This window comes from Equus przewalskii, chromosome 8 (assembly GCF_037783145.1).
Source record: "Equus przewalskii isolate Varuska chromosome 8, EquPr2, whole genome shotgun sequence".
NCBI lineage: Eukaryota > Metazoa > Chordata > Mammalia > Perissodactyla > Equidae > Equus > Equus przewalskii.
This window is the reverse complement of record NC_091838.1, coordinates 65843543-65865277: the sequence shown is the minus strand read 5'-3', so window position 1 is coordinate 65865277 and position 21735 is coordinate 65843543. Positions and strand designations below refer to the sequence as shown.

General features: G+C 38.8%; 1 protein-coding gene across 1 annotated transcript in view; it reads left to right on the top strand.

The window, feature by feature from the left end:
- The window catches only part of HAS2 (hyaluronan synthase 2), a 30121-nt gene extending 26382 nt beyond the window's left edge, over positions 1 to 3739 (top strand). Inside the window, exon 4 of the mRNA XM_008516116.2 lies at positions 851 to 3739. Within this exon, the coding sequence (XP_008514338.1) occupies positions 851 to 1780 (930 nt within the window). The 3' untranslated portion in view covers positions 1781 to 3739. The remainder of the gene's footprint in view (positions 1 to 850) is intronic.
- The last annotated feature ends 17996 nt before the right edge of the window (positions 3740 to 21735 follow it).

The window sequence follows — 21735 nt, the reverse complement described above, 5'->3', positions numbered from 1 at the left end:
TGAAATTTGTGGGATGGGAAAATAAATATGTGGAAGTATATGAAGATTAAAATGAGGTCTTTGCAAATGTATGATTAGATTTTAGCAAAAGATGAGAAGCACATAGAAATTCAACTTTAAAATTTAGGCATTATGTTGCTGTGTAATGCATTTTGTGCATTCATGGTGACAGAAGGCAAAGAAAATGCACTAGAATGGACGAAGAAATAACGTGCTGATAAAAAGGAAGCATGCAAAATCCAGATGAAAATTGAACAAAATTGAGACAGAGGAGAGAGTTTAGAAATGTTGCCAAGAAAAAACTGATACATTTCCATAGCCTTTATACAGATTATTATTTCGGGATTCAAGTTTTCGGGGGAGGCCAGAGCAAATCCTTTTTATCACTGGCATTGTATAAAGGAGGGGAGGTAGGAGCAGGAAAATTAGCAGAATTGGATGAGTTGGAAATTAACCAGAAGAGGAGAGACTAGGACTTCAAAACCTTCAAATCTTAGGTGGCAGGAAAGAGTGGGAGAAGAATTTAGGGGCTGAGAACTACAGCCTAAAAAAATCTCTATGTATCACATCCAACCAGAACAAAAAACGTAGCGAAAAGAGGATAGCAGATAATGAAGTAAAAGAAATATTTGTCATCATTCGCAACATGTGCACACAACTTATCAAATTAATCTAGTAGTACAGAATCAGAGAAAATAAAATCTAACCACGTCAAAAAGAGGAAGGAAGCCAAAACAGGAGGACAAAATAACAAACTACACTCTTCATAGTAACTTTATGATGATGTAGAGTTTGCTGGTATTTTTAGCTATGGTTTACCTTTTATTTACTTAGTTTTTCCTTCTTGCAGATTTTAAACAAGTACGATTCCTGGATCTCCTTCCTCAGCAGTGTGAGATACTGGATGGCTTTTAACATAGAAAGAGCCTGTCAGTCTTATTTTGGGTGCGTCCAGTGCATTAGTGGACCCCTGGGAATGTACAGAAACTCCTTGCTGCATGAATTCGTAGAAGACTGGTACAATCAGGAATTTATGGGCAGCCAATGTAGTTTTGGCGATGACCGGCATCTAACGAACCGAGTGCTGAGTCTGGGTTATGCAACAAAATACACAGCTCGATCCAAGTGCCTTACTGAAACACCTATAGAATATCTCAGATGGTTAAACCAGCAGACCCGTTGGAGCAAGTCCTACTTCCGAGAGTGGCTGTACAATGCGATGTGGTTTCATAAACATCACTTGTGGATGACCTACGAAGCGGTTATCACTGGATTCTTCCCTTTCTTTCTCATTGCCACAGTAATCCAGCTCTTCTACCGGGGTAAAATTTGGAATATCCTCCTCTTCTTGTTAACAGTCCAGTTAGTAGGTCTCATAAAGTCTTCCTTTGCCAGCTGCCTTAGAGGAAACATCGTCATGGTCTTCATGTCCCTCTACTCAGTGTTATACATGTCAAGTTTACTGCCCGCCAAAATGTTTGCTATTGCCACGATAAACAAAGCTGGGTGGGGCACATCTGGAAGGAAAACCATTGTTGTTAATTTCATAGGACTCATTCCAGTATCAGTGTGGTTTACAATCCTCCTGGGTGGAGTCATTTTCACCATTTATATGGAATCTAAAAAGCCATTCTCAGAATCCAAACAGACAGTTCTAATCGTTGGAACGTTGCTCTATGCATGCTATTGGGTCATGCTTTTGACGCTGTACGTGGTTCTCATCAACAAATGTGGCAGGCGGAAGAAGGGACAACAGTATGACATGGTGCTTGATGTATGACCTTACATTGTTTGACGTTTGCAGTCACACACACAGACACACACAAAACCTTAGTTCCTCTAGGGACTGTACAGCGTGGGGCATCAGACAATGCCACCAACGGAGACATATCACTGCTGCTGGGACTTGAACAAAGACATTTCTATGGGTTTATTTTGATTCTGCCAAAGTAAAATCATACATCAACAAGAAGAAACTCAGATTGAACCTGTTATTTCTATGAAAATGGGAAGAAATTTTTGTTTATGCACTTTTTCCTTACTGTACATCGCCTGTTTTTTCTATATACCTCACTGGCCATGCTTTATGTGGGTTATCATGGAAGAAAAGGATTTTGGAAACTCAAGGAAAAGTTCTTTCAATGTATACAACCTAACTTATGGACTGTGTTGATAGCTAATTTTTTTTAGAAAGGATTTTCTGTTTAACTTTACCAAATGAAATGCCAAAGGAAATTTTAAAGGCCATTGGCTGTGCTGTATTTTTATATAATTGTACTGTGTTTTAAAATTTTGTATGCCAATTTTTAAAACAAATTTTGCATATTCTATATTTTACTTCTCTGCCAAAATACACCTGTTCTTCTTCTTTTTTAAAAAATAATAATAGGTTCTGAAAAAATTCATACTTAAAAAAAAGAAAACCTACCCAAAATGTGAAGCTTGGTTGACTGATGTTGCTCATAATAGAAAAAATAAAAATGTTTCTCTCTCTCTCTCTCTCTTCCTTTTAAAATTGAATAGATTATTTCTGTGAAAAAGTATTCAAACTTTCAATATTTGATTTCTTTTCATTTCTTTCAGAAAAGGCCAATGTACCTGTCACACTTTGGGAATAGAAATACATACTTATGTGTACAAAAAATGAAAATCATTGAAAATCAAGGCCAAAGGGATAGAAAAGTGCAATTTTTTTCATAAGATTAGTCCTTGAGTTAAAACACTAGGCATCCAGCACTGGACAAAACATAAGTACCAAAGATGAATAATCTTTGGAGATTCTAGCAGTGTTTTCCCAGGCTAAGTAAAATGGAAAGTGGAAAAAACTGTGTATATGATTTGGAGATATTCAGTGTGGTTCATCATTTTGTTGTGTGGCCTGAATTCACCGGATCCTGTCAATATATTGAACAAGTTTTATCTGTCTTTTTCTTTTCAGCTTGCTAGTTCACTTTCCGTGTTTGTATGAGGTTGACGTGGTTGAGTTGGATAAATTATAATAAATATAAAGCACGTAGATTCAAAATTAACTTTTACTTTCTGGGGAGGACTTTTTCCAAATTATACAGATAATTTCTTCATCTCTCCTGTTCTTGGCCTACATAAATATGTTTACATAGTAGAAATGATATCAAGGTTTAATAAGTGTATCAAGAATTGGCACATAAAAAAATCGATGAACCAGGCGCCCTTAACCAGCTAATTAGCTACTCCAGAGCCTCAATTATTCAGTTTGGCTATTGACAGGATCCATCTTGTCTTGTAGCTGGTGCTGTGTAGACCTGTGTTAAAAACACAATTGAACACATAATTGTTACATACAAAGGACTGCGATGAAGCGGAGACATGTGGAGAAGCGTCCAGTCACGTGCTTTCTGCATGTCTGCTTCTTTTTCATGCAAACAACTGTGTTCCATCTATCCTGCCTAAGAAAAAGCTGCACATTCTACCTTTGGAATACAAAAAGGTACATAACATTCTGCAATGCAGACTCTCACTGATTGGAGAGCTTGTGGGGAACAAACACACCATGCCAATAAATGAGACTAAAACTTGAGTTTGCCTTTTTAACTATTTATGTTCTAAGTTAAGCTTTGATAACATTCAAATGTCAAATTCTCTCATTCTTATAAAAAGATTGAATTAATTGCCTGTATTTATTTTAGCAATTATTCAATGTATTTCCAGTATAGGATGTATAGTATAATTGATTTTTTTGTAAATAAAATATTTTTGATAAGATTATTGCCTTTTTTTCTAAGGGAAGGGGGAATTTTAAACAAAACAGAAAAGCTTTTTTTTTCCTGATTGTAATAGTATGGTTTTAAGAATGGGGTATATATATAAAAAAAACAAAACATGGTTGATCAAAGATAATAGAAGTCATTTAATGTTACTAATCATAGAGTAGAAATCCTCCACACTGGTGTCATTTGGAAATCTGGAAAACTGAGAGAGAGCAACAGAGAGGAAAGAGAGAGGAGAGTAACAGAGACTGCTCCAATTAACGTAAACATTGTCTCTAATCTTCTGTTACTTCTACTTTTCTTTGAAATCAGCCCAATTTTAGAAAAAAGTTGTTTTCTTATAGTAATTTATTATAGCAGAAAAAATCACAGATTTTTAGAAAAATCATACATTTGTTTATTATGCCATCATTTATAAATAATAACAAAACCTTAAAATAACTTAAAATCCAATAATGTGAGCAATAATTAGACAAATTATGGCATTTCCAAACAATGAAACATCATTAGCCACTAAACACAATGTTCTCAGAATATGAGGATGTTGGGGAAATGTTACATTAAAAATATAAAATCATTTTGTATAGTAACATCCCAATTTTGTAAAAACAAAAATGTTTAAAATGTGATTATTTCTAATACTGGGAATATGATCGATTTATATTCTGTATACATTTTTGTATTTTCCAAATACCATACTCATGTATTGCTTTTATAATCAGAAAAAGGACAATAAATATTGATTTTTCAAAAAAGTGGGTTGGGGCATCTAATAGCATTTCCTGGTTTGAGGAACTTTGATAGTAATTACTCCGTTTTACCACTTATCCCTCAAATTCATCTTATTTCCCAATTCTTTATTTTATTATTTGGTTCCTAAGAATCCTTCATTACTTTGGTACAGTTTCATTATAAAAAAAACTATACACACTGAACATTATTGCCACTCTAGACACCAGAAAAATGAGTGGTTCTAGTCCCCAAAATTCACTAATAAAGTCACTTGGTGCTATATTAGAGTTTGGCAACCTTTTAATGTAAAGAGCCAGATAGTATCTATTTTAGGCTTTGCCAGGCATATGGTCTGTCATGTCACTACTCAGCTCTGCTATGGTAACACAAAAGCATCTATAGGCAATATGTCGATGAATGTGTGTGGCTGTGTTCCGATGACACTTTATTTATAGACAGTGAACATGAAATTTGAATTTTATGTAATTTTCACACATTTCAAAATATTCTTCATTTGATGTTTTTCAATCATTTAAAGATTTTAAAACTATTCTTGGCTCAGCAGCATTACCAAAACAGATGATGAGCTAGGTCTGGCCTGCAGGCCATGGTTTAATGACCCCTGTTCTTTAGGAATCTGTTGACTTATGTGTACCATTAAATACTCACAATCACATCCAATTTTTAAGCACATGCTATGTGTCAGGTACTGTCAGAAGCATGTTTTCTAGACCAACTATTTTAGTTCTCTTATCTTCTCCAAAGAAGATATATGGATGGCCAACAGGCATATGAAAAGGTGCTTAACATCATTAGCTATCAGGAAAATGCAAATCAAAACCACAGTGAGCTATCACCTCACTCCGGTCAGAATGGGGTTCTGTTATTATTGTAATTTTACAGGTAAGGAATCTGTGGCTCACTGCGGTTTGGTACTTTGAGAGCACAAAGCTAGTAAGCTGTGATGACAGAATTTAATTCCAGGCATTCTGATGTCAGATTAACCCTTTAAACCAGTTCTATTTAATATGCCCCATCCATTGTCCAGCAGCATCAGCATCACCAGGGAATTTGTTCGAAATAAAAATTCGCAGCCCTACCCTAGACCCACTGAATCAAATCTCAGGCTGGGCCCAGGAATCTGTGTTTAATAAGATCCCCAGATTTTACTCAGATTAAAGTTTCAGAAGCATTGCTCTAATCCAATATCTTGCATTGTTCCCCTCAGACTAAGTATAATTTCTATAACCGTCAAATCAAATATTTGTATTCCCTGAATTTTCTACTTTTAGTATCATATACGTGTTGGCAGATCTGTGGTTTTAATTAAGTTTACCGAATACCTGTTATGAGCAAGAAATCGAGAAGTATATATTTTCTCTATATGCAAAGAGCTTATAATAGAGTAAGAGGGATATGATAATCACCAAACATTTGATGCAAAATGGAATAACAGGGGTGTAAAGAGCAGCGTGGAATATAAAAAGAAGGAATAAAATGTACGGTTAGTTCTAAAGGTAGGCTTCAAAATAGCGTGGTATCGTGCAACTGTTAAGGATGTGCAAATTTGCATGGGAACCAAGGATTTCCAGAGGAAAGAAAGAATATGGGTAAAGAATAGAGGTGTGATTTTGATGTCTGATCTTTAAAAAGAATTAACAAGTTTAATTAAGGTGCGGGCTGTACTTAACTAGGAGTTGAGACTTTTAAATACAGAGAGTAAGTTTGAAGAGCGGTCGTAGAAGACCGCACTTCAACCGGGAGAAATAGTAGAATGAGGTGTTTAAACTAAGTTTCATAGATCACAGTACATGCACGTATTTTTGAATAGGGGACTAACATTTTTGTAAACTGAACTTCTTTATGGTGGCTTGGATTTGAACATCCCACATAGACAATTACGTTTAGAGATACGATTTGGTGCCAGTGTGCTTATAATAAACTGGTGTTCTTCCGGGCACTTGACAACTTTCATCACATTCCTTTAGAATCTGCCTCGTTTCACACCCCCAGTTAATGACTGGCAGCACCTCCTGCCAGTTGCCCAAACCCTACCTTCTGCTTCTTTTATATGCCCTATAATCAGCTAGTCACCAAAACCATTTGATTCCACCTTTGCCATTCAAATTCACCTCTCATCCTGGTTAAGACGTTCTGTATCTCTTACCTGAACTATTAACAATACCTCCTAACTACCTCTCTTCTTCCCATTTCTGTTTTGTCCAATGGATTCCTACATTTCTGTCAAAATTATGCTTCTAAGGCCTAACGCTGAATACAAAGGGTTAATTTCATCTGTCAACAAGATAAAGACATTAAATCTCTAAGAGATGTTCAAGATTGATGATTATCTATTTGTATCCCCTCTTGCAGGCCTCCATAGCACTGTTTTTCAAGGTCCTCGTAAGCTAGATTTTGTTTTGTTTTTTTTTTTTTAAAAGATTGGCACCTGGGCTAACAACTGTTGCCAATCTTTTTTTTTTTTTTCTGCTTTATCTCCCCAACCCCTCCCTGTACATAGTTGTATATCTTAGTTGCAGGTCCTTCTAGTTGTGGGATGTGGGACGCTGCCTCAACGTGGCCTGACCAGCGGTGCCATGTCCGTGCCCAGGATCCGAACCCTGGACCGCCGCAGCGGAGTGCTCGAACCTAACCTCTCGGCCACGGAGCTGGCCCCAACTAGATTTTTTGCTCCCTCTTTCACATACTATACCCTTTTCCTTCACTTTTGTTCACATTTTGCTCTCAACCTGAAATGGCTTTTCCCCTCTCCCTGCACCCTTTATCTACTTGTTGAAATTCTTCTATAGCCTTCATTCAAGGTGTAATTTTACTACTCTCTCCTTCCCCAAATGCACCAACTTAAAGGCATCTATCACTCCACTTTGCTCTCCTAATATCTCATTTTACCTCTGCCATGTGGCCCAAGCTTTCTTCTGACCGTGTTATGAATATCAGTGCACATGATAATATCCTGGTAGATGAAAAGGTTTTGGGCTGAGGTTATGTTTTCATCATTTTTGAATCCTCTGTGGCGACTAGCACAGTCAGGTGTGCAATACTGTTTGATGAATAAGAAAATAAATACATGAGAGAACAAGGAAGGAAGGATGGACTCAAGTAATCATCGCCAGTGCAATCATTGCTTCCTCGGGGATGACTCCCGGGACTACCATGACCAGCTTCATTCCTCTATTACATTCTCTTATGGAATATCTTAGTGCTTATTTGTATTTCCATCTCTATGACTCCGTCTTTAGTATCTGTCTCCCTCATTAGAGGATAAGCTTAGTGGAAGAAGGAACTGTGTGAGATTGTATCATCAGAGCATCCTCTGATCTTAGTGCGTAGTTTGTCACTGGGTAGTCAGTCAGTATAAATGTGTGGACTGAGTAAGTGGGTGAGGGAATATTATTCCCAGTACAGGTTGAGAAATAGCTGTAGAGTCTGAGTTGTACAAAAAACCGTCAAATTCCTAGTTTTTCATTTGTAAAGAACTCCTTCACCTCCGGCTAGACTTATGACTTATGACAGGAAGAGAAGATAGAGATGGGGGAGGTTTCATCAGTTTAGAGACGAGAAAATCTATGGGCAGGAGGCTGTGTTTAGTTGTGAGAAAGCTGGAGTGGCAGTGCAGTAGAATTTCTATAATGAGGATGCACAGATCCCCACAAAAATTATATTTTAACTTACTTAGATATTAAATGCTACATTTCCTATTTCAGTTCGTGGTTCATATTTCCCTTGGCGTAATTTAGATAAGCATTGTTGACACATGTTCCTGTGTTATCTGGTTTCCTGAAATACAAAACCAGTCCTCTCATGGAGCAAGCATCTCTGATACTAAGTTTTGTCTTCAAAACAAAATATATATGTGTATTTGTGTCTGCTTAATAATTGCTTAAATGTAGCACATGTGAAGATGTCCCTATACATGCACATCATGTATATTTTTGGAGCCACCTCTTGGCGTGGTTAATCATTACTTGTCACTTAAGACAACTCAGATATCACCTTCTCCAGAAACCTTCCCTGCCACCTCTATCCTATAGGACCTTACAGTCATGCTCCACATGATGATATTTTGGTCAATGATGGACCAAATATATGATGGTAGTCCCATATATTATTCTATATAGTCTAGGTGTGTAGTAGGTCGTACCATCTAGGTTTGTGTAAGTGCACTCTGATGTTCGCACAATGACGAATTCACCTAACGACGCATTTCTCAGAACGTGTTTCTGTCATTAAGCAACGCATGACTGTAGACTTACCTTTAACTGTCTCTCTTCCACAGATGGCATTGTATTACCATCATTTTGTTCTAGATTCTGAGGTCCCCACCACCTAGCATAGAGACTCTCAAACAGCAGGAACTCAATAAACATGAGTTGGGTGATGTTAAATGTGTTTCTATAGGAAAAAAATTATTTACAGAACAAGTCTGCATATAAATATATATCCTCACTTTATATGATTTCGTTCACTCATGCACTTACTTGATTTTCAAAAACATTTATTGGGTGTTTACTATATACCAGGCTTTGTCCTTGGAAGGAAGAACTGTTAATACAGTAAGGGCTTGCTATATCATTCTTCTGAGGTGTTGAAAGATCATCCATGAAATTAAAGGGTTCTATTCTCAGACATGCTTAGGAAACATCAGATTTCTTCACGGCAGAAATTCTCGGAAATCTTCAACGTGTTGATGAGCTTTACGAATCTGCAAGAGAGACCCATCACCTACAGAAATCGCTACACCTAGATGATTATGGCATTTTTTCCACAGGGATGTTTGTCGATATCTGGATTAACATTATTATCCTGTAGGACATAGTTTAGGCAACACTGGTGTATAATTCCTGACATCACAGTTTGAATTTGTTTTCACTCCAGATCTAGAAATAACACTCAGAGCTTAACCTCGTTATTACTTGAGTAATCAGCTCCAGGTGTGGAGGCCACAGGGGTAGGAGGGAGGAGCCTTCAGGTTCATTTGGTTCAGTCCCTGAGCTATAGAAACAGCTCCTCCTAAAAGAGTTCAGTTTACCCACTGGCTGTCAGAAAGCTCTCCACCCTGTAGCATCGGCAAGCTTAAGTGACTTGTTTGAGTTCTGCTGTTCAGGACAACAAGGAGTTTAATCCTGATGGGTTGGGAAAATGTACACTGAGTGGTGAAACTAGTCTTTGAAACTCTTTGGCAATGTCTGAGAGCACTGGCTGGAAAGAAGCACAATTGCTTTATAAACTAAGGGAGAGGTTGCGTTTTATTCTCTATCTTGGATTGAGTTGATTGTTGAGTCACAAAATCAAAGGTCATCATTTTTTATTTTATTGAGCTCATAATAGTTTATAACACTGTGAAATTTCAGTTGTACATTTTAAGTTGTCCGTCACTATATATATGTGCCCCTTTACCTCTTACTCCCACCCTCCAATCCCCTTCCCCTCTAGTAACCACTAATCGGTGTTCTTTGTCAAATGCCATCATTTTTTAAGCAGATCTGGATAGAATCACAGTACACGTGTTCATTCTCAGAAAGAATAGAGGTAGGTACAAGTATGTTCTATAAGTACACATCCTGCCTCTTCAGCCAACACACGATGTGTTTCTTCAATTAGAAAACAAAAGATGTGGGGCTGGCCCAGTGGGCATAGTGGTTAAGTTTGTGCACTCCACTACAGTGGCCCGGGTGCACAAGTTCAGATCCTGGGTGCGGACCTACTCACCGCTTATCAAGCCATGCTGTGGCAGGCATCCCACATATAACGTAGAGGAAGATGGGCACGGATGTGAGCTCAGGGCCAATCTTCCTCAAAAAAAAAAAAGAAAGACAAAAATCATAACACATCAAAAATGGAGATTCTTAAGTTCTTGTCCTGAATTGAATTGTTGTCCTATTACCCACTTTGGAAGTGCATAAGGCCAGAACAGGTTTGGAGCTCTGACTCATGCTGTATTTGGACTTTGGTTGTAGATTGACTTCTATTCAAACTATGGCTCTGCTACTCTATCAACTGTGTAAACTTGAGAAAATTATTCCATTTCTTTGAGCCTTATTTTCCTCATCTGAGTAGTAACAGGAATGACGCCACCTCTCAGAGTTGTTTAATGAAGAGGGCATGTGAAAAGTGCCTAGGAAAAATACTTGCCACATAACAGGAGTTTAATAAAACTTTCTTGTCTTCCTCTCTCCTTCCTAAACAACAGACTTCATTAGTGTTCTTTTCTTCTTTTGTTTTCTTATTTTGTTCCTTCTTTGTTCATTCCTTCCTTCCTAAAATTTCTTTACTCAGCAAACCACTGGACCAAGGGCTGGGACATTTAACTCAAATATGGAGGAATTTTGCTTCTCAAAAATGCATTTTAATTTACCCATTTGTTGGCTTCTACACAGCCTTACGTTTTTCTCTAACAGTAGGTGGACTTCTGAAATAAAGCAGGTAAACTGTTATAATTGTCCAGCATGTTCTGACTCCCAGAAAAATACAACTCAATAGAGAGAACTTTGCATCTGACAAAATAAATGCTTTGGAATGTCAAAAATATGGTGGCTGGGCCAGGAGGAAGCACATGGTGTCATCCGATGGATTTGAGTCCTGGCTCCACGTGTTCTGGTTGCCTCTTTAGTGGACACCCTAATTTCTTCATTTGTGAAAGTATAAGAGCACCCCTACTACAAACCTCATAGGGCTGCTCTTGGGATCGATAAAAATAATACAAGGGAAAAGCCATCGAAAATTCAGACATAACTCCTTGGATTTGTGTTCCTGTTATTAGTTCTGAGTATTAGAAGAAGATATTCAGATTTTACCACAGCAGAGGCCAGACTCAAGCCCTGAGTCCTAAATGACACTTCTTTTCATCTTTATTGCTACCACCCCAGCCAGGCTCCCATCGTCTTGTGCCTACTCTCAGAGACATCCATCTGTCTTTCTTCCACTCTTGTTCCTTTATATTTCTCCATGGAACAGTCAGTGTGAGATCATGTCACTCGACTTCTTAGAAGCCCTCAAATGTCTTCTTATCTTAGGATACCATGCTCCACAAGGTACCACCTGATCTGCCTTCTGTTTGTTTCCTTCTCTTATTGAACTTCTTTGTTCCTTATTCTATTATACCACACACTGGCATTTTTTCTGTTCTTCCGCCAAGACAAGCTTGTTCCCACTTCAGGATCAATACCTGTTGCTATTTATTTTGCCTACAGCATGCTTCTCCAAGAACTTAGCATGGTTGGTTTCTTCTTGTCATTTAAGTTGCCTCCTCAGAGAGGCCTTTCCTGACCATCTAAAGTGACATCCTCATCTCCTAGTCACTTTCTATCACATTATCTGCAATTTTTCTCAAAGCATTTATCATTATCAGAAATCAGATACTTACATTTATTTTTACTTGAGTGTGGTCTGTCTCAGCACCCAGAGTCTAAATGAAATCCAGAAAGCAGAGATGAATTCTGCTTCTCAGAGCCTAGGACAGTGGTTGACATACACAGAACGTGCTTGGTGAATATGATCGAATACATGTATGTATAAAATAATGGTGCTAAATACTCAAGTTTTGCAAATCTTGTACCTGCTTACCCAAAATTGAAGCATAGGACAGGGTACAGAGGGCATCAAGATTTTAAAGATGGTTCATTTGTTATTCAAATTTTAAAAGTGTTTTTTTCTTTTTTCCCTCTCTGCTATTCATTCCCACAAATCCAGAACTTACCCTATAAGTTAGACTCAAGTAATACTTAAAAATGTATGGCTTGGTTATGTATAGACTGTGGAACTAGAACTTTCTTCCTTTCTTCTTTTTTTAAATGTTTTAATCAATATTACATGGATGTGTATTTAAGCACACAAACCAGGGTTTTAAAGTTTTCACTCTCTTTGATAGCGGGCAACATTTTTTATGTCTGAGGATCTGGGGGAGATAATTTAAGGGAGGGAAACACACTAATTCTCTACGTGCTGGTGACCACAGCCATTGCTTGCCCAATTTTGAGCCCCACCCAGGAGAAGTCCCACCGATTATAGCCAAGAATCTAGGCCCTGGATGGTGATTTGGGGCCAGTAACAGTTTTCCCCAAGTAGATTTTTGGCAGAAGAAACGTAGCTAGAGATTAAGGAGTGTAAAGAGAGCTGAAAGCTTCCATTGACCTTCCAGGACCATGACTGAGGCTGCTTATGTTGCTGTGACCCCATTAGATGGCGGTCTTCCAAACTGTTCAGAACATTACTGGGCATATGGAGCTGATGTCTCACTGTGTGGATAGAAGCCCAGCCTGGACAAGGTCCAATTAAGAAAGCATCTCCACTGGAATTAGACTATCTGGCAAGGGACAAATCCAATGATGCCATAGGTATTATCTATCTCTCCTTTCCACGCTTAAGTCATTTCCTTCATAGACCAGATAATGGGCAGTCTACAGAACTATGACTGGGAGAGACTCTGTGTATAAACACTGAAAACGTTTCTTTAGAGTTGATCTAACCCAGCTGAACTTCTGGAGTCAGATAAATGTGGGCCCTTGCAATGATAACCTCATCCTCTCTTTCCTTCTGCCATTGTAAATGAGAACATATGGACCAATTTTTTTACTCTAAACCCACTGATAAAATCGTTTTTTTATTCTGTTTAAACTAAGTTGACAGATATAAATGGTACAGTGGATAGAGGCTTAGATTTGGAGTAAAAATTAGTAGATAATCACTTTAATTTAACTAGTTCCTGTCCACATACTTCATTAATTTCTTTAAGCGTCACTCAACTTGTCACATCATCCAATAAGGCCCAAGGGAAATAACAACCCCCTCTGTGAAGCCTTTCTGGTAGTCACTAAATAAGACTCAGGGACTGCATCCTTTGTTTCCAAATGGCACTTGTAATGTCTAGTAATAGTGCCCTTAATATACTCTATTTAATTATTTAAACATTTCTCTCTAATAGGCTGTGATCTTCACAAGGAGAGGACTATATCCTATTCATCTTTGTAAACATATCTTACCAACAGGAAATGTTTATTGACTGAAGACTTTGTATTTGTTGATCAAGTGAGTGAATAATTGATCTTGTTATTTATTATAACTTAGTAAAAAATACAGAACCCTTCAGTCAATAACAAGTCAATATTGGTTGAGTGCCTACCAAATGTCAAGCAGTTTTGAATACATGATTTTATTTAATGTTAAACAAGCCTATAAATTAAGTATTAATAACTCCTCTTTATAGATGAGGGAATTGGGACTCAGAAGAATAAGTTTTTTCAAAGTCCATTAATACATGAAGGCAGAATTCAAAACAGATTTATATTCTTCAAGTCTGATGCTTTTTCCAGCTCTCTCATAACTTCTTTACAATTGTTTTCTTTTATAAATTATGACGGCATTAAGTTAAATCATATCTCAATAAACACATTTTTGCAGGGTGTTAAAATAATGGAGTCCATTTGTTACTTTGATTATCAAACAACAAAGATATCTGTCTATCTAACAATATGTGGCTTAGAGAGTCTAAAAGATTAATGCCTCTAGGACGAGAGTGGTAAAAAGCATAGATTTGGGGCTCAAGATGTGAATTAGAATCCCAGCTCTGTCATTTATAAGATGGGTGACTGGGTGACCCTCATCAGGTTGCATAGACTCAATGAGACTAAGTTTCCTCTTCTTTAAATAATCCTTTTCTTAAATGCAACAGAACAAGGCTGGCTAATCATAGCAGAGAAGGAATGTGCTGCATCTACTTATGAGAAAAGATCTGAGAATCAGGCAAAGAAAAGGGTAGAGACATAGCAGCTCTGGATAATTAAAGGACAATTTTCACCCTGATTCCTGCTCTTTCTCGCGCCCACCTCCCACAAGGAGGGAGCTTCAGCTGTTTCTGTCTTTGTGCTGCTCTCACTCAAGATTCAGATTCTCACAAGGGAGATTCTGATTGGTCCAGCTTAGGTCACATGACTACCCTTCAGCTAAGGTTGGGCAGAGCTCTTTGATAGTCATTGCCAGCATTTCTGTACACAGTATAAAGGATATAATTCTCCAAAAGGTAATAGAAGTCCTCTTCCAAAAAAACCCAGGAGTCCTCAAAACAGCAAACATCTGTGGAATGCCCTCACAGGGTTATTGTGAAGATTAAAAGTGTTTAAAAAATTTATAGCAGTACTGGGCTTGTAGTAAACATTCACAAATGTCTTAATCTTTTTAGTATCACGAACAGAGGCATCTTTATCTTAGAGAAATAAAATAGCATACTGGTTGGAGCAGACAGTCTAGATTTGAAACTTGGTAGTTTCGCTCATCACCTGTGTTAACTTTGGCAAGTTAAGTAACCTCTCTGTCTCACTTTCTGCATTTGTAAAAAGGTGTCATAAAAGCACTAAACTCAAGGCTTATGAAGGTTATTTCAATTTCTCACAATTCTAGATTCTGGGCTGGACTCAGTCGGGTGGTACTTCTGCTTCACACAGCGTCTCTTGGGTCTGGAGTCTTCAAGATGGTTTTTTCACTCACATATTTGTCGTCTCAGCCGCGATGGCTGGAACAAATCTACTCAAGTCTTGATCACAGTGATTTCTTGGATAGATTCTCTACTGAATCCCTGAAGTCACAATATTCTGCTTTGTTGGTTAACAAGGAATCCATAGGCTTTAGACATCAGATATTGAAGTATTCTTTTATGAAAGACTTGTGACTTCGACAATGTCATTTCCACAACAAGACAAGCTGGAGGAACGGCACCGTAACAGGGGCCAAATGTTTTTTCCATTGAATGTGCTTTAGATCTATAGAAACACTTGAATGGCTATTAGACCGAGACTCAAGGTTTGACTTTACAAAGAATTAAAAAGATATGTCAAGTCTGAAGAGTCTTAAGAGCAGGTGTTTACAATCACTCATTTGGGTCATAAGAGAACTTCCATAAGAGGCCTTGTTGAAGTTATGAAGTGTATCCTAATGAATGAGAATGGCAAATCTGGAAAGTTTATGCCCTTTAATAACCAAATTGAGTTGATCTGGGCTGAGATTATTTAGTACTGTCCATTTACCATATTTTCCAAACAAATATGATTATTTTCAGTGTCAGTTGTCTTGCTGTTATTTTAGACTATAATTAGTAAATTCAGTCATGTTTGAATGCCTGACACCCAGCACTGCTCCATGAATATTATGTTCCTTCTGTGTCCCTAACCCAATATATTATTGGAGCTCCTTTGGTTTCAAATTAGAGGAAACAAAACAGAGCTAATTTAACTAAAGAGGAAATTTATTTTGAAGGCATTGAGGAAGAAATTGTGATTGGATCTCCTCAGCTCAATATCCCCTCTCATCTGAGTAGATGTAGCTTGTGAAACAGTGTCACCCTTGTCGGTTGTGACCATGGAGAGCAGAATCAAGGAGAGAGGATGAGCAGACAATTTCATATGCATTATACGCATTGTCCCAGACTCTACCAGGAAACCCACAAGTCAATAACAACAAGAGTCTCTTGGTGAGCCCTCATGTACACGACTGCCGGAATGTCAACTTCCTCTGTCTTCTACTAACTCTTCTTCTTACAGCACTCCCAGTCCTTGCTGTCTGCCCAAGTCCGTTCCTTCTATAACGAGGTATGATGATGCTCTGTACGCTGGGCATCCCCCTTGGGATACATCTGATGCTGTCCTCTTGCTCTGTTGCAGCTGCCGTCTTAACATGACTTCCATTGCTTTGCTCTTGCTGATGTTTCTTGTGGTCACCATTTTCACTGTTACTTGCATAATGCTTCTTATAGCGGACTTTTTCACTTGGTCTTCTGCTGCTCCTTTTTAATGGCCAAAGAGTGTAGGGGGCAACCCAAGAAGATTCAAAGTGCTTTTTACACCATCGTCCAGAACTGAGGCCTTTTGTTGGTGGTGATTTTTCCTAAAGTCTGGACCAGTACTGAGCATTTATAATATGTCTTACATCCAGTTCCTCAGGAAACAGACCTTAAGATGAAGACTTTTTGCAGATAGATGGTTTATTGGGGAATGCTTTTAAGAAAAACACCTGGAAGATAGTAAGGGAAGCACGAATAGGCAGAGGGAAAAGTTGAGCTAAGATGCAATTGAAACTAGGGCCTCAGCCTATCCCTCAGGGGTTCTAGAAATGGAATGGCTCTCCAAGTTGTTCTAAATTTAGACAAAGGGGCCATGTTTTTGTTAACCTCACCCCATGCCCATATCAATTGAATGAAGGCTATTCTGGGGTAGAAGCTAGGAGAAAAGACTCAGTCTTGGGCAAAGCAGCTCACTTCAGCCTAGGGAAATTCCTGGGGAGTGACTCAACCAACAGCCAATACTACTGCTGACTAAGGGAATGAGCACCTCTGTTCTAAAGCAGGGAAATAGGTCTTGCCTCTACTATATTGTGCTCATTAAATGTGCAGATTCCCAGGTGGTTAGAGTTTCTGAGTCAATAGACCCCAGGTGGACCTTAGGAAGCTGTGCATCTTAACAACACCCCAGCCCAGGTGATGCTCAGATAGTTTGAATTTTTGTCTATGCCTTGGTAAAAATTGCTCCATTAAGTAATAAAGTCAACTTCTCACCTAAAAGAGCACTTCTCTTAATATTCTTCCCCTCTCCCCACCCTCAGTCAGAACTTTCCTCTGTTCATCAGCTCACCTTCTCCTCACAAGATTCCCCAGGACGGCTTTGTAGATTTAGGACTTCCCTAACATTTTAAAGTTCATAAGAACAAGGTCCATTTCATTTTCCCCTAAATTGCTTCTCAGCCATAATTTTCTGTACTTTTCTTTTCTCAAGAGGTTCTCTCATGATGCCAATCTCTCCAAAAGGCTACAAGCCTATCTCTCTGTAACCTTCAGTAAAATATATTTTATAGCCAAGATGGGTACAAAATTTCAGAGCCTCCTGGAGGTAGTTCATTAATACTCTTAGCTACACTTTATTAATGGAAATTTGGGTGAGAGGATACCCGCAACCCTGCTTTGTAAAAATGTGCTCTATTACTTAAAAGTAAAGTGTGGTGTCTCCAACTATTTCCGTTAAAGCCAAAATATGGAGGATTATTTGTGCCTATAAAGAACATTTTTGCTAGGAGCAGAAGTCCGGAGTCAAAAGCTTCTAGATGTAGGTGGGACTAGAGAGATTGTCTAGCCATTGTCATTCTTTATCCCCAGATCCTCTTGTATTCCAGAAGAATAAACTAAGAATTCTGAGGATTCTTGATTTTTAACAGGGAAGTAAAGCAAACTGGTGCCAGAGTCTGGACCTGAATTCAGGTTCCTGAAAATATAAACTCAAGAATCGTTTCCACCAAGCTAGGCAGGTGTAAATAAGGATAACTCAGAAGTGCAACAAACCAAATTTGGGCATGTCCCCTCATTATAGAGTAGGAGAATCCTTTATGGATCAAGACAGCTTAATCAATTCTTCTCTCTCTTACTTCAGAAAGAAGTCAAGAGATTCCTTTCCTAGACAAGATAAATCCTTTTTCTAAAGAGGAGTTGATGTTAGAGTCAATAAAAGCACGACTAGAATGACCTCCACTGGTTAGCCACAAAACATTTCTTTTTGGAACCAACTTTTTTTAAATTAAATTTTTCATTTTAAGATAATTGTAGAATCACATGCCATTGTAAGAAATAATACAGAGAGATCCTGTACCCTTTATCTGGATTTTCTCATTCCCCCGATGGTAACAACTTGCAAAACTATAGAACAATATCAGTATCAGGAAATTGACATTGATGCAATCCACCAGCCTTATTCAGGTCTTTCCAGTTTTGCTCATACTTGTGTGTGTGTGTGTGTGTGTGTGTGTATTTAGTTTTGTGGAATTTTACCACATGTAGGAGTTCGTGTGTCTACTACCCTAGTCAAGATACAGAGCGGTTTCATCACCACAAGAATCCTCATGTTTCCCTTTCATAACCACACTCATTTATACCTCCTCCACACACCACTTCCCCAAATCCTGGAAACCCATGGCTGCTGTGTAGAGAAGAGGCTGCAGAAGGGTGAGTACAGAAGCAGCATGACAAGTTACGAGGCTGTTGCAGCAACCCAGCTGGCAAGTGATGATGGTCAGACAAGGGTGTTTGTATCAGAGTGGGGGAAACTAGATTTTGAATAAACTTTGAAAGCAGAATTAGCAGTATTTCCTGGCATGTCGGATGAGGATTGTGAGAGAAAGACAGGAGTCAAGGATGATGCCAAGATTTTGTTATGAGTAACTAGAAGCATAGAGCTGCTATCAGCGGAGATGGGGAAGACTGCGGGTAGATTTGACTTTCGGGAGAAGCTCAGACATGTTGATTTTGAGATTTCTATTAGACATTCAGGTAGAGACATTTAGCGGGCAACTGGGGTTTAGGAAACAAGTCAAAGCTGGGAACATAAATTTTGGAGTTATCAGCATAAGGACTGTATTTAAAGCCATAGGACTAGATGAGATCACCAAAACAGTGAGTGTAGACAGAGAACAGAGAATTAAGGTCTGGGTCCCAGATTACTCTGTGTTAACAGGTCGGAGAAAAAAGAGCAATCAGTTAAGAAGGCTGAGATCTTGTTCCCCTTCCTGACTTAACTACATATTCAGTTCTCTACTTGATTACCTTCTTATTTACATACTTTCTACTTTTTTCATGTGTTTATTTCTTTCTTCCTGCAGAAGACTGAAATTTAGTTTAAGGAAAAGTTCTATGTTCTTTTTTTCCTGCCAGGGTATGTGTATCAGTCTGGGTTCAATCAAGAGAGAGAAACCACACAGTAACTTGAACAGGGAAAATTTAATGTAAATAATTATTAACTATGACCCAGACTGTAGTAATGAGCAATAGACTAGTAAGAACCAAATAAAATTGTAGGGAATTTGGAAATGGCAGACAACAGCCACTCCTTCTAAAGCTGAGATAGAGAGCCCAAGAAAGAACACACCTCTGCCTACCCAGCAGTCTGAGTTCTGGATCTTGTTGGAGAGGATGTGGCTGTGTCTCACCAAATGGTTAAGTCACTGTGATGCCATGCTGCAGACTTGCTAGAAATCCCCATCCTAGAATTTGATGGAGATTTGTCCTCTAGGGTACTCTGGAAGGCTGTTCATAGGGAATATCTCTCCAAAGGCACTCCACCATGAAATCACACAATGGGCATGCCAGGGAAAGCTGCGAGATGATGGGTGTCACTGGCTAACATGTACTGTAGGAGCTGGGCACTGGAGAAGTTGTCTGAGTCCATGATGCAGGAGTCTGATGCTGGAGAAACCGCACACACTATAACAGCCAATTGCCGGAGAAGTTGTCTGTGCTGCAGGAGTTGGGCACTGGAGAAGAGGCTCACTGAAGACATCCAACACTGGAGAAGTCCTGTGTAGGAACCTTCCACAATCAGGAAGCAAATTCCTTTCCTCCTGAAATGGCTGAGCCACAGCACCCTCTACCCACAAAGCTTAAATGTCATTTTAACTGGCAAAGGAAAAATAGTTCAAGGGCCCAGATACATTTCCACAGAGCAGGAAAAATATATGAAATTGGAGCTGATAGGCAATACATCAGTAACCAGTAGAGTATCTTATTCAGGGAGAATGCTGAGCACACCAATACTTAGGTGTTGATACCGACTGTTTAAAATTGACATTGAGAGATAGGAAAAGAAAGGAGGGGAAAGAAGTAGAAGGAAAGAAAAGATAAAGGAAGGTGGGAATTGAAGGAAGGGAACTGGAAGGTAGGTAAGAGAAAGGAGGAGATCCTTGGTCTTCAAGGCACAGATTGCTTACCAGTGTTAATGAGCAGGATTTCATAATAAAATTCCAAATATTCTGCTTTCATGTTCTTAAGTATTAACGTTATTGCTCTCTTATAGTCATATTTCTGAGTAATTGCCCTGATATTTTAGAATTTTAAAAGGTCCTATGAGATTGATCATTGGTTGGGAATCAGGAAGAGTTGGAAGAGCTTGCCTTTTCCTACCATGTTTCCTTGTTTATAATACTTCTTCCATGAGGTACGGAAGCTCCCTTCAGGAAGGGGGCACGAAAATACCAATCATAGAAACATAATCTCAGTGTCAAAAGAAACACTGGACAAGAATGAGTCTAACGTCTACATTTGAGGAAAAAACAAGCCCAGATGAGAAAAGAAACTTGTGGAGGGTATTTTATAATCATAGGTCTTTATCAATCATATGAAGAATTTGGGAATAAATGGTCTAATGAATGTGGTAACCTATAAAATCCTTTTTTTCATGCATGAGATTCTTCAAGTCAATGTGTGCCAAGTTGTTTCATGGGCCTGGATCATGGCTTGTGCACCCTGATGATGAGTCATATGTCAGGGGTGAGTACTTTAGAAGCAGTGCACAAAAATCCACCCTAGGCCTGGTATCTGAATAAAGAACCAAATGGTCTGTTCTCAGCCTAGGAGTTGTGGAAAGGGAGCCAGTGAAACCAAATGAGACATGATCTGAGGGAGGTAACAACACTATCTGCCTTACCTTCTGCAGACAGGACTTTCATTCATTCAGAGCTCACTGCTTAGGCAAAGGTGGTTCTTAAAGAAACCTAACCGTGTGTCTTCATTTTTGGGGGAAAAAAGCCCAAAATTAAAAAAAATCCAGGAGTCGTGTACTATGTACACAGCTTTCTGGAGGCTTTGCAGAGAACATGTCATTCTAGAATGCCTGAATGAGTACCTCGAGCTCCTGATAACAAAGAGGAGAGTCCCTGGCAACCTGGCCCCATTACAAATCTTGTGCTCAAACTTAGGCTCCCCCAGGGCTGGCCATGATGGTTTCCATTTAGGCCTGCTTGGGCCCCCCAAGTAGAAGGCTTGGAGATGGCTTCTGAATCAACTCTGTCATGCAATACTTGGGGTGCCAGATTTGAACAAAACAAACAAAGCAAAACAAGAAACACTCCTGAGTCCAGAAAAGCTTGGCTCAAATACATAATAAAAAATAACAAAAAGGAAAAAAGTGTGTTTGTTCTTAAAAAAATATGGAGCCAGTGCTTTTATTTATTATCAAACTTCAGTGTCAAACCTCACTCACAGCTGTTGCTAAATGCATCTGAGAAAGAGCTGGGAGGTGAGTGCCTAGGCTGCGATTATTGCAACACCCAGGCTGATTACCCAGGCAGGGCAGCCCGACTACTGGCTCTCTCTGACAGAGACCAGATTCCACATTCAGCTTAGTAATTTTAGCTACCCTGGAGGTCCAACCTCTACTCTCAACCCACACTCAGAACAGGCTGTCCTCAGGCTTCGTCTACTGAACCCAAGAGGAAA